The 13273-nt window shown below is 44.7% G+C and overlaps 1 protein-coding gene and 1 pseudogene across 11 annotated transcripts in view; one reads left to right on the forward strand and one right to left on the reverse strand.

Annotated features, from left to right (window-relative positions):
* The window catches only part of LOC142589514 (sodium-independent sulfate anion transporter-like), a 562847-nt gene that overhangs the window by 18568 nt on the left and 531006 nt on the right, over positions 1-13273 (reverse strand). For 7 of the 11 annotated variants that reach the window (XR_012829867.1, XR_012829865.1, XR_012829863.1 and 4 more), the window contains exon 19: positions 10115-10314. The exons of 2 other annotated variants lie outside the window; for them this stretch is intronic. Coding sequence is in view for 1 of the 9 variants with exons in the window: in XM_075700920.1 (XP_075557035.1) it covers positions 8880-8923 (44 nt within the window). In the remaining 8 variants the exon portion in view is untranslated. Of the gene's footprint in view, positions 1-4966; positions 8924-10114; positions 10315-13273 lie in introns of those variants that run through there. 2 more of the 11 variants (XR_012829864.1, XM_075700920.1) reach the window with 2 other exon arrangements.
* On the forward strand, positions 1251-4863 carry LOC142589513 (uncharacterized; annotated as a pseudogene).

Here is a 13273-nt window from a genome sequence, read left to right on the forward strand (position 1 = left end):
AACAAATGGCAGAGTTCTGACTGGTGTGGTTTAAGTTTGCTGCCAGCTTTGTGGGTCAATGTTGCCAGACGGCCTGCCAAATTTGACGGGCAAAAACATCTTCAAATGTAGCGAATGCAACGGTGCCATTATAGGTGTTCTGTGACGCCATTTTCGAAGCACACAGAGTTACCAGATCACACACGCGCAGGCTCCCAGCTCCCGACAGTACCGGAAAGTTGCTGCGTAACCTGCGCGCTTTCGAATTGCTTGCTTGTTGTAGACCTTGTTCTCCGACGGTACGAAGCGCTTTCTTTCGCTGCATACGCTGTGCTGGTCCACGCGGGACGAGGCTTTCACTGGATCTGAAACTGAGACGCGTCGCATAACACTCAGGGCGCGATATATCGCTGCGCGCTCGCTGCATCGGTAGCAAAGGGTTGCGTCGCCTTGATTTGCACAAGCAGTCTCCTGGAGCTTACGCCGGTCCCAATAAAGACTTTTTCTGAAACTGAGACGCGTTGCATAACACTCGGGGCGCTTTTTATCGCTGTGCGCTCTCGCTGCAGCAGTAGAAAAGGGTTGCATCGCCTTGCTTTGCACAGGCAGTCTCCTTAGGATTACGCTGCTCGCAATACACTTTTCAGAAACTGAGATGCGTCGCATAACACTCGGGGTGCGATATATCGCTGCGCGCTCTCGCTGCAGCGGTAGAAAAGGGTTGCATCGCCTTGATTTGCACAGGCAGTCTCCTGGGGCTTACGAGGGTCGCAATAAAGACTTTTCTGAAGCTGAGACGCGTCGCATAACACTCTGGGCGCTTTTTATTGATGCGCGCTCTCGCTACAACGTTAGAAAAGGGTTGCATTGCCTTTCTTGCACAGGCAGTCTCCTGGAGCTTACGCTGCTTGCAATAAAGACTTTTCTGAAACTGAGACGTGTTGCATAACACTCAGGGCGCGATATACTGCGCGCTCTCGCTGCAGCGGTAGAAAAGGGTTGCATTGCCTTGATTTGCAAAGGCAGTCTCCTGGAGCAGTGGTGCTCCAGCTGTGCCATTCTGATACATTTACATTCTCCTGCGCCATTCTGCTCCAAAAGTGGCGAATTGATCAATATTGCGCCCTAGCTGTGCCAAAAAGACGACACGGTCGTGGGAAAACAGCTATTTTTGGAACCTTTCACGCTTTCAGTTGGCAACCTACTAAAATGTTTCCGCAGTTGGCAACCCAGTGCGCTGGTGGCCCGTGGTAGAATTTAGCAGCTACTACCTGTTCATTCACGCAACTAGAGTTCACTCTAACCACTCTAACGCAACGAACACGTGAAACGAGGCAGCGTTGCAAGTGCGAGCTTCAGCATCGGAATTCCGCGCTTCGTGCTACTGTGAGCGCGGCTGTGGTTTATGTGACACCGTTCGTTTATCAGCTCTTCGTGGGATCACTGATGATGAACAAGCGTAAGTAATTTTCTGCACTTGTGGCGTGTGTGCGCAGGCGTGGCTTGTCATTTTTTGTTTAGGCAGTTTGTTAACACTCTTTGGAGTTTCATTAACGTGAAGCTACATTATCGTTAGTACTCTTTAAAGTTTCATTAAAGTGAAATACATTTACACCATTTAAGCTATTCAGGTTAGAGTTGTGTAATCATAGAGTAAGAAATTGCAGTGCGAGAATCGGCTTGTAATTTTGGCAGAGCGGCGTAGTTTCAACAGGTCGGAAATTCTCCGGCGATTCGCGCTGCACGTTCTCGCGTTCGCTCAAATGCTTGCATGTGAAACAGGTTTTACGTGGACATATTGAGCTTTCAGAATACACATTTTGTCACCACCGAATGTCTTTCCATGCACAATCAGACGAGTATAGTGGGAACCTTGTTTAACGACCAAGGGAATCGTCTATAGAACAGTATCGAAATTGGGCACGTTCACATTTGCGCGCTTTCGCCGATCAGGAGTTAAGCATTCGCGTTTTCGAAGTTTGCACTTTAACATGCGCTTGCGTATTCGTGGCTATCGAAAGAGGAACGTTAATGTGTCCGTTAGCAAGACTCCACGCAGATGCTCAGATTTTTTTTCTTTTTCAGGGGATTTATATCGGGCTAATGTTTCTTGATGGGAACCTATGCTCAGTGTGGAATTATTTATTTTCTTCATTGAAATGTGTGATCTTGTTGTTTGTAATGCAAAGTTTAATGTTTTGTCTTTCTAGGGCGAAGAAGCACAAAATTTAATGAATCCATCCTCAATGAAGTGGACTCCAACAATGATGTCATTAATGTGTGGTGCAAAAAGGGAACTAAAGAAACGGATGCCATTTGCGAGCTCTGCAATACAGTTATTTCATGTGCTATGCATGGAATTGCGGCCATCAAACGCCATGCAACGATGAAAAAACACGTTGAATTTGCTGCAAAGCCCAGGGACAAGGATGGAAACCTGCAGCCACTGAAGCTAGTGCAAACTACGTTGGACTTTTCACACGGGACAGCTGGCATATCTATCCAAGATCAAGTTATGAAAGCAGAAGCCGTTTTTGCTATGTCCGTCGTCTGCAACTCTGTACCTTTTTCCTGGGGAGACACAGCAACAGAAATGTACCAGTGCATGGTTCCAGATAGTCAGGTTGCAAAGGGGTTCAGCTGTCGCAGGACCAAGTTGTCCCGCATTGTTTCTGATGGGCTTGGTCCTTACTTCAAATCTCAAGTAATAAGTGAACTGTGCCACCCAAATGTCTACTTCTCAATAATGGTTGATGAAACCCCGAAACCCGAGCAAAGGGTGTAAAGGGAGCAAAGGGAGCAGCTGGATGTACTTGTAAGGTACTTTTCTAACAAGCAGCAACAAGTGGTTGTTGACCACCTACAATCATTTCTTCTTGGACGTGGAACTGCAGAGAAAATTGTTGAGTGCATTGAAGATGCTTTGACAGAACTTCTGAAGCAAGGGCTTACTTGCTTCTTTAGCAACGGCCCTAATGTCATGAAAAGCATCAGAAACAAACTTGACAAGTACACAGCATCAGGCCTGATGGATATTGGCCACTGCAATTTGCACAAAGTGCATAACGCCTTTTCAAAGGGTCTGGAGGCATTTGGTGCGGACGTCGAGGAGCTTGTGCGAAGCATCTACTACTACTTTAAGGGCGCCGTCCGAAGCGAAGGCATTAAGGAATGCCAAGATGCGCTAGGAATTTCTTCTCATGATTTCTTAGGCATGTCTCAAATCGCTGGTTGACGCTTCAAGATTCTCTTTGTCGCATACAGGAGCAGCTTCAAGCACTCCAGACATACTTCCGCAACGATTATTTACCTGGATGGCGCTTGGAAGCTCAAAACCTGCACAACAAGCTTTCTTTTGCATTTTCAGACAAAACCCTGTATGCAAAGGTGCTGCTTTTAAAGAACTGTGCAGACCTTTTCTCAGGTTTTCAGAAGTTATTTCAAAGAGAAGAACCACTTCTGTATGTGCTTTACTTGGAGATGATGTCGTCAGTGAAGCGAATCCTCAGTCGGTTTTTGCGAAGTGAAGCCTACATCAACAAAAGTGCAGATGACTTGAAGGCTCTCAATGTGGAGGACCCCGCGCTGTGGAAAATGAAACCTGAAGTTGGTGCGGACACCGAGCAAGCTATGGTGGTGTGGGACGCAAGTCAAAGAAAGCGATTGTGGCTTGGTGCACAGGCATTCTACATGGCTTGCTCGAAGGACCTAACCAGCGTAAGCCCCAGGAGAGACTGCCTGTGCAAAGCAAGGCGATGCAACCCTTTTCTATCGTTGCAGCAAGAACGCGCAGCGATACATCGCGCAGCGATACATCGCGCCCCGAGTGTTATGCGACACGTCTCAGTTTCTGGAAAGTGTATTGCGAGCAGCGTAATCCTAAGGAGACTGCCTGTGCAAAGCAAGGCGATGCAACCCTTTTCTACTGCTGCAGCGAGAGCGCACAGCGATAAAAAGCGCCCCGAGTGTTATGCAACGCGTCTCAGTTTCAGAAAAAGTCTTTATTGGGACCAGCGTAAGCTCCAGGAGACTGCTTGTGCAAATCAAGGCGACGCAACCCTTTGCTACCGATGCAGCGAGCGCGCAGCGATATATCGCGCCCCGAGTGTTATGCGACGCGTCTCAGTTTCAGATCCAGTGAAAGCCTCGTCCCACGCGAACCAGCACAGCGTATGCAGCGAAAGAAAGCGCTTCGTACCGTCGGAGAACAGGGCCCACAACAAGCGATTCGAAAGTGCGCGGGTTATGCAGCAATTTTCCGGTACTGTTGGGAGCTGGGAGCCTGCGCGCGTGTGATCTGGTAACTCTGTGCGCTTTGGAAACGGCGTCACAGAACACCTTTAACGGCGTCGTTACATTCGCTACATTTGACGGTGTTTTTGCCCGTCAAATTTGGCAGGCAGTCTGGCAACATTGACCCCCAAAGCTGGCAACAAACTTAAACCCGCTTAAACCACACCAGTCAGAACTCTGCCAAACAAACAACGCACACCACGATGTGACGGCGGACGGAGACAGTGCGACAAGGCGCACACGCATGCCACGAAGAAGGGATATGCCTACTGCGTAGCATAGTATGTGTGTAGTTGGAGGTCAGCAAACGCGCAGAGGTTGGTAGCACTGGCATGACGGCACTATCACATGATCACCATTGGGAAACAGCATTGGCTGCTTTTTCTTCTCGCTTTTTCTCTTCGCCTTTTTTTTTTTTTTCGAATTTCGCTGGCTTTACTGGCCGGGACCCCGTGCTTGGTCTTTATCTCTCTCCCCCCCGCTCTCTCTGTGTCCTGTTTCCTCCCTGCATCTGCAAGTTCGGAGAAAGCCAGCGAGTGCGACGCGAACCTGCTGCGGCGACATAGAGGAGAGATCATTGTGGGAGGTGCTGCGGTGGGGGGGGGGGGGGGGGGGAAGGGGAGTAGCACAGCGCTGAAAATGCCTCGTATGAAGGGCTCATCGCATTGGTGCTGTACAGGGTGGAGGGGGAGGGTCCGACGATGGGGAGGCAAAGGAGAGAATGAACTTGAGGGTGCGGCTAATTCTTGTAGCCGGCCTGGGAGGAGACAGAGGAGTGAGTGAGGAAGGGTGGCAGAGGAGCAGCGGAACCTTCGCAGAAACACCGAGGTGGTTAGGTCTCCTCGTCTCATTGCGTCGCACAGATGGTCGACAGCGCAAAAAAAACTTTCATTTTTTTTCTTTCTTTCCCCTAAAGTGCTGCTCAGAATAAAGCTACGCGGGTAAGGCGCGGCCGACCGTGAAAGTTCATCTTAACCGATTAGCATGTGTGCAGTGTTCATATTAACCGGATTTTTTTGGCATTGACTCTATGGGGAACCAAACAAACGACTTCCACTGTTCATCTTAACCGAGGGTTCATCTTAAGCGAGTTCGTCTTAACGGGAGTTTACTGTATTGTAGAAATGGGTGACTTCAATGCAATAGTGGGGAAAAAGCAGGCTGGTGAACAAACAATGAGCAACTATGGCATCGATTCTCGGAACGCTAGAGGAGAGATGCTGGTAGAATTCGCAGACAGGAATAAGCTGAGAATAATGAACACCTTTTTCAAAAAGTGTAGCAACAGAAAGTGGACATGGAAAAGCCCTGATGGTGAAACAAGAAATGAAATTGATTTCACATTTTCTGCCAATTCTACTATAGTGCAGGATGTAGAAGTGATAGGTAGGGTAAAGAGCAGTGATCATAGTTTAGCGAGGGCTAGGATTCACCTCAATTTGAAGAGAGAAAGAGTAAAATTGGTCAAGGAGAAACAGGTCAACCTAGAGGCAGTAAGGGTAAAAACAGATAAATTCAGGCTGGTGCTTGCAAACAAATATGCAGCCTTAGAACAGAGAGATGAAGATGACATAGAGGTAATGAATGAAACCGTAACTAGGCTACCTTCAGAGGCAGCAATTGAAGTGGGAAGCAAGGAAGCAAGGGAACCAGTAGGCAGGCTTTCCCAAGTAACAAAGGACCTACTAAAGAAATGACAAAGAATGAAAGTGTTTAACTCAAGAGATCATGTGTTCGTACAATGCAGGCAAGCTTTTCATACCAGATCACTAGACCTTTCAAAGCTGGTTTCCCTCAATCGGTCGTCCATGCTGTGGCTGAATCTGTTCACCATAAGGTGAAGAAAAGTTGGTTGAGTTCCAAGTCTGGATGTTATCAGAACAGGCACCACTAGACCCGAGGTTGTGCCATACATGCATGAAATTAGCCACAACCTTAAGAAGGTCCAGCAATGGGGTCATAGCCCTGAAAGACATGGTCAGGAGCGAGATAACAGGATGAGCGCCTGGGACCAAAGTTTGCTGCAGAACCCAACAAGCCGGCTCCCGAGCCGATTCCGAGGCAAGATGTGTGGTAAAGGCTGCTCCAGACAGTGATCATGACATTCTCCTGAATGAATGTGCCAGTGTGGTGTCCCAAAAGAAACTTGCCTCGACCCATCAACCTGTTTATCGCATGCAGCAGTTCTTCCAGGACAATTCCCTGCGCATCCTACCAGCGGATAAAGATGGTGGTTTTGTTGTCGTCACTGAGAGCAAGTTTGCATCAAGAGCTCTTGAAGCAGTACATTTGTAATGAAAAGAGGTGAGGGAGTTTCACTAACGAAAGTAAAGGCTGAAGGGAAAAAATTGTGCTCTCGCCTCAAGCTAGCTTGGCTAGGAAAGTGTTTGGAAAAAAGTGAGGACCTTCACTTAAAAGTCATGCTTTCTGTGAAAACTCACAAACTGGAAGGCCTTTCAGACCGATCGTGTCAGAGAGAGGCACTTGGCAGAAAGTGGTTGCAGGTTTTGTTCAGGATGCATTACGCTTGTTGAACATCGACGATTCGTTTATTTCAAGAAGCTCGAGTGAGATGGTGCAGTTCTTTAGAATGGATTGTGACAAGGGCATTTCAGCCTGTTCTATCGAGGTGAAGGACTTGTATTAGTCCATGTCTCAAAGCTCCCTTTTGACATCTGTTGCAGAATGCATCGATCATTTTGGAGTAATTGGGTTTCAGACTAAGACAGGCTTTTCAGTGAGTGGGTTCTTAGAACTTCCTACCTTCTATTTGAATTCAATCTACGTGGAATGTGATGGACACATCTATTCCAAAACAGAGGGGTTTGCATTGTGTCGTGTCTAGGACCCATACTTAGCAATACTTTCTTGGCCTATTATGGAAGGTCATAGAAGTTTGTAAGTCTGAGGTGGGGATCACCAAATATTTAGATATGTAGACGATAACTTATTCCTGTTTGATTCCACTCAATATGCAAATTATATAGTTAACATTTTTTCTTGATGTCTTGACAGCATGGTGATAACACATGTAATTCAATCTAGTTTTTAGACTTAAGATTTCTTTTTCAAGAATCATATTTGCTGGGAATATCATCCTCGTGGCAATAAGATGCTGCTTTTGCATCATTCGTCTCATTCTAAGCTAGAGAAAAGAGCAACAGCTAACCTGTGTCTTGACAACGCGCTTTGACATAAAAAAAGGGCGTCTATCGGATGTAGGTTACTCTGAACATGTACTTGTTTCAGTAGCAGGAAGTGCATTAAAGGAGTTAAACAGAATGGCACGCACATGCGCAATTCTGACAATACGAAAAAGGTGGTTGTTCCGTACTTGCATAATGTATCACATGCACTAAACAAAATTGGACGGAAGGTTAAAGTATATGTAGTATTTTCTGCTCCACAAAAATTGCTCAGCAGTGCCACAGATCCGTTAGCCAAAAAATGCGCAGGTTGTAAAAAGAACCAATGGCCCACTCTTGTGTAACGTGTAAAGAATGCAGTGTATCTCCTTTCATTATCGTATGGAGAGGTCTACATTGGGCAGCCTTGGAGATGCCTGAATTGTAGGTAAGAGAACATGACCAACAATTGAACTGATGCTGGGATGGTCGTACGTCTGCACATTGCGGTGATTGTGGGTGTAGACCCTAGTTGAAAAAGCGCTCTGTTTTGTACAGAAATGTAGCTAAAATTACAGAAGAAGTTGTTGAAGCTGCTTTGATAACGAGGGCCACTGATAACTGCATCAGTTCCCCTTCAGTTGCTCTGACGACAAGTGAATTTGCATTTCTGGAAGCGGCTGGTTTTCACGTGCAGTGATTTGGCCTTTTTGATGTGTGGTCCTACAAATACGGTGGTTTTTCTGGAAACAAGCACTCAGTTGAAAGTTAGTGCTCGTCCGGTTGTGTTGCTCCTGGCCGTGTCTTCCGGCGCTATGACCCCCATTGCTGTACCTAACCAACTAGCCCAAAGAACCATACTTCTTATGAAGGTGGCCAGCTAGATATGGTGTCTGTGTCATTTTTTCCACCCCCAACCAACTGGCCTGGCTATGTTGTTGTACCACGAGTACGTTGATACAAGTCTGCACGAAGAAGCATGCTAAGCGATTTGTGCACTGTGCTGTTGGGGTAGTCTACGAGATTCCTCTTAGCTAAAGAAAGTGGTGTGTAGGCCAAATGGGCAGAGGCCTGAATGATAGACAGAGGGAGCATTTCAACAATCTAAACAAATTGGATGGTGGGCATCCTAATGAACATTGCAATGCCTGCGCGTGTGAGCCATACTTTACACACGTTGCCACACTGGATAGGAGCAGTAATAAAACTGTTAATGAACCCTTGCAGGCACACCACATCAAAAAGAAAGGTATTATGTGTGTGCAATACCTCAGTCACGTTTTATGCCACTGAGTTGCACTTGTTTAAAACACAGATGTATCGGCAGACATAATACTGTTGTTAATAATCTCTTGTTTTGCGCATGCACATGAAGTGCACTGTACCCCATCTTCTATTTTAATAAATCAGATGGTAGTTGGTGCTCTGTGTGTTTCTCCCTTGCGTGTGTCCTTTTAGCATCCAAAAATGATGTTTCCTATTTCATAATTTGTTTCTCACACCTGCTTCTTCACACACAAAAATTACTGTGAAAAGAAAGCAAAACAAAGAAAAAGATTTACTATTATGGACAAAGGAAATGTGAACAGAACAACTGAACACAAACACAAAGAATGAATCATATTGTTAATGAATTCCATACAAGGCTGTGAATTGTCCTTCCTTATAAGGAAGGATGCATCACACATTGAAGTTATGATAAACACCTTGATATGTCTGCTACCTCAAACATTACTTCCAGATGTTGCTATTCTTGAATCTGATACATGGGTGACATGCGTGAGCAGACAAATACAGGGTTAAGGATGGACAGGACAAATGCTCTGTCCTTATTTCTGTCCCGTTGTCTGTGCATTCTGTGCACATAACAATGCTTCGCCAACTGGCCAAACAAAAAATAGTTAAATGTGAAATTTTTTGTTTGGGTTCTCTTCATTGAAGACAGTAAAAAAAGTGCCTGAAGTTACAAGTCATTCAAGAAGTCATTAAAAGATGTAATAGATACAAAATTCAAAAATGGGGCTATTTGGCAGGCATTTTCATATAGGTTGCAAGAAAAGCATGCCATGCACTGCTCATGCCATGATGCATATGCCACCATGATGCCAATACAGGATGCTAAATAAGTATCAGTGTACGACTAAGATCCCAAACACATAGAAACCGCAATAAAATGAAGTTGCATCCAACATGAAAACACCTTCTTTATATTACGGATAATCATTATAATTGTTTACCTGCCGATAGTGGCAAGAAACAGACTTACTTCCCTACATCCATATTCATTATATTGAGGCTCGGCTGTGTTATATACTTAAAGAAAACAAGTGCTGTACACAGAAAACGCAGCTTTGCGAGTTTTGAATCAAACTCCTGAAAACTAAATAGAGGCACTGGATAGAGAAAGAGAGGAATTTATTAACAGAAAAGCTGAGAGATTGGCATGAGCTATAGCTCTCTCCAGCCCGATATTCTGCACTAAGAAAGGGGAAGCAAAGAGTGATGGTGTTCTTTTTCTGAGGGCAATATATAAATGACCATGGCAATACAAGCAGCTATCAGTACCTGTTCCCTTCTGTTTGCCTTCTCCTTGCAGCATGCACCTCCAAATGGCCACACCATTCCAGGATTTAAACCTCATGCAAGCCTCCCCACGCATTCCACAATGCCACAAGCATGGAATTACATGCTCATGATAAGCAAGGCAATCTTACAACCTTGTAGTGTTCCATTCTTTTCACTTTTCACGTAGGTGTGACTGGCCCTGAGCATCATGGGAGTCACACCTTCATGGCAAGGCAAGCTGCCACAGAGACAGGCTGTTGATCATTACTGTCATCATCATCAGAACTATCGGTCTCTTCATCTCCGGGCTTGTATGTCCGCAAGGGAGCCGAATTGGTGTTAGCACAAATCGCTGAAAGCACACGCGGAGGTCACATGGGCCCAAGCAAGCATGTTGCTTAGAAGCATGGCTAAAGCATCAGACGACACCACATAGAAACAAAAATCCAAGCATACGAAAAGTGAAGCAGCAACCTCATAGGCACAACCACTTAACTATCCCACACATTAATTGCAGTTTAGTAACAGAAATTAATTGGCCATTATGCATATCCCAAACATGAGGCCACTCTGAGCATCCATAGTCTGAAAAAAAAAAAAGAGTGGGTGGAGTTCAACGTGGCTTGAACCTAGTTATTTGAGCAAAAGCTCTGTTAAGCAAGGTTAGACATGGTTGTTCAGTGCTTCTTCCTGGCGAGCTATATCGACAGGGTGCTCATACTCAGCCTCGTGCCTCTGGCGAAGAGTTCACATGCTCGCACTGGCACATGCTTCATCCATGGCGAGACTGAGCGACCAAGCGCCGCTGAAGCAGCAAGAGGTGTTTATAATCCGACGTTATCGGCATGCAGAAGAGCATCGCTTGACGCTGGGCGCATTGGAGCACGTTGACACCATCCGGTTACGTTGGCTGCGCCAGTGCGTCGAACGACCGTTCCAACTATAGATGCTGTTGTTCTCACCAACATGACCTAACGTGTGCGCACACTCACGTCAGGTCGTACTATATTTAGTCTTTTAAACCTTTGCCTAGTTACGTGGTGCACAGCAATGAGGCTCGAGCAAGCGCAGATGCAACACCTCTCTGCAGCAAATAAATTTGAGGTGTGATAACATTGTAGGTGCGATGTCATGTCACATGATGTCACATCTACACACTTGCATGCCGGCGGCTTAAAGTCAAGCGCGTGCTGATATTGATCTCGGGAGCTGTACCTCGAGGAGCAGAGCTTTCGCTCTAATAATGATTTCGCTTATTTACAGCCATCTGTTGAAGCATATGTAACTACAGGAAATGAGGAATCATGCCTTTGTTAAGTAACTCAATATACAGGCATGTTTTCTTGAGGCTGCTGTGAACCTTCATAAAATGTCAATCTAGAACTTTCTTTTTTTTTGCAATATACTTGACTGCTTGTGTTATTTCCACGCTGATTACGCCTATACACAGTTTTTGCATGTCACTCTTTAATTTGTTTCCTTCCTCAACATGCATACAATCAAATGCAGATGCCTGAATTTGTTTTTCATTTTTTGCATACCCTTCCTCACTTTTCAATATTGCCCATGTGACACAGCAAGTTTTCAGTAATGAACAATAAATACGTCTATGGCAGATTTTAACAAGAAGCGTTAATGTGGCTTAGGATTTGACTCAGGAAAAACGAGAGCAGCCTTCCGGGCAAGTTGGTAATCCATTACTCAAGTATTATTGTGCAAAAAAAAAAAAAAAAGAAAAGAAAAAAAAAAAGACAAGTATGTAAGAGAAGGCAGACCAAGCGCATTGGTGTGTCTTCATCTCTTATGTCCGTGTCTTTTTTTGTTGTGCAATAATACTTGAGTCAGGAAAATCATTTCACTTCAAATGACTTAGCCTAACAATTGACTGTCCACAGAAGCTGACAGCTGCATTTCCCTATGAGTGCAGTATGCATAGTGAATCAATGTGCAAAACTTAAAAAGCATTTGCCTTATCTACAGGTCAGTAGAGGTGCTAAGCTTCAAGCTCTGTACTAAGACTTTTTGTTCCTGACTGAAATCATAACAGTGTGGTCAAATTTAAGCAAGCATGATTATTTTAATTAAAAGACAGCCTCTCAGAATGAAACTAAGAGCGGGAGTTCACAGTCAACTTCCATTAATTCAAAATATATTAATTACTGTCTTCACTTAATTCGACAGCGCTCAGCAACTCTCAGCCACCAACATGAGAATTAAACACATTAATTCAGGCCTGGCTTCCGTCATGCTGATGTTGACAGGTACAACGTTTACAAATTTACAAATCCTGAAATAACACTGGCTTTTTTTTTTAAGTGTAGTACCACTTTTCCTCGACATACGTTAAAATTTAGGAGTAGAAAAAAAAAAGCTGAATTCTATAGTCACTACAATTTGCTTATTTTTAAGCACATGTTTGATGCAAATCAGTAATGCATTTGCCTAAAGAGCATTTCTGCATTTTTCATGTATAGTTGCTGACTAAAAATTCAGACTTGGTGGGGACCGCCTAAAAGTCAGAATAAGCAGGAGTCTGAAATAACAGATTCACCAGGACATAAGAGTCTTTATTCTAAAAGTGGCTGGAAAAGGTTGTCAAAGCATTGTTGCAGTAACATCTGTAGATTTGACAGAAAATAAGCAACTTTATACCTCAAATAGTAAAAAAAAACTTTTCAATGCATTGATACACACACACACACACACGCTTTCATGCGACTTGTTCAATTTGTATTTTGGCCACTGTCATGCTGTAGATGCAGGTAGAAAAAAGTGCGGTCAATGCATGCACCAAATACCCAATCCCTTCCCAACTTGAACAGAGGTCAACCATGCTCTGATAACTGAATTATCAAAGGTTCTCCCTAGCAGTCATTGTCTACAGTCTTGCACTTCTCTTGCTTCCTCACCGCCGTCATTGGAACAAACACTGACAGTGGAGCTGGTGCTATTTGAGGTTGCGTGATGATTTTGAACGACAAAAGTTTGTAACACCAACCAAATAAATTGCACAAGACCATATCGATTTAACACTTGTGGGACTAAAGGAACAAATGCTTGTTACGATCTTTACTTCCTCTAAATGATCCAAGTTTGGTCATTTGGACTGGCGCAAACGAAAGGCCATGCCAGACATCGGTCTGAAGACCTCACTAAATCACTCGATTGGTAGTAGTGATGGGCAGTGTGTACAAAGGGCAGCGGCATAATCAATGGGAGCTTATGACTTGTGCTTACTGGGAATTCCTTGTTCAAGGGGAACAATTGCAAGCCCCTATCCCAATCACGAAGGAAGTTCCACAGGTTACCCA

This window comes from Dermacentor variabilis, chromosome 8 (assembly GCF_050947875.1).
Source record: "Dermacentor variabilis isolate Ectoservices chromosome 8, ASM5094787v1, whole genome shotgun sequence".
In the NCBI taxonomy this organism is placed as follows: Eukaryota; Metazoa; Arthropoda; class Arachnida; order Ixodida; family Ixodidae; genus Dermacentor; species Dermacentor variabilis.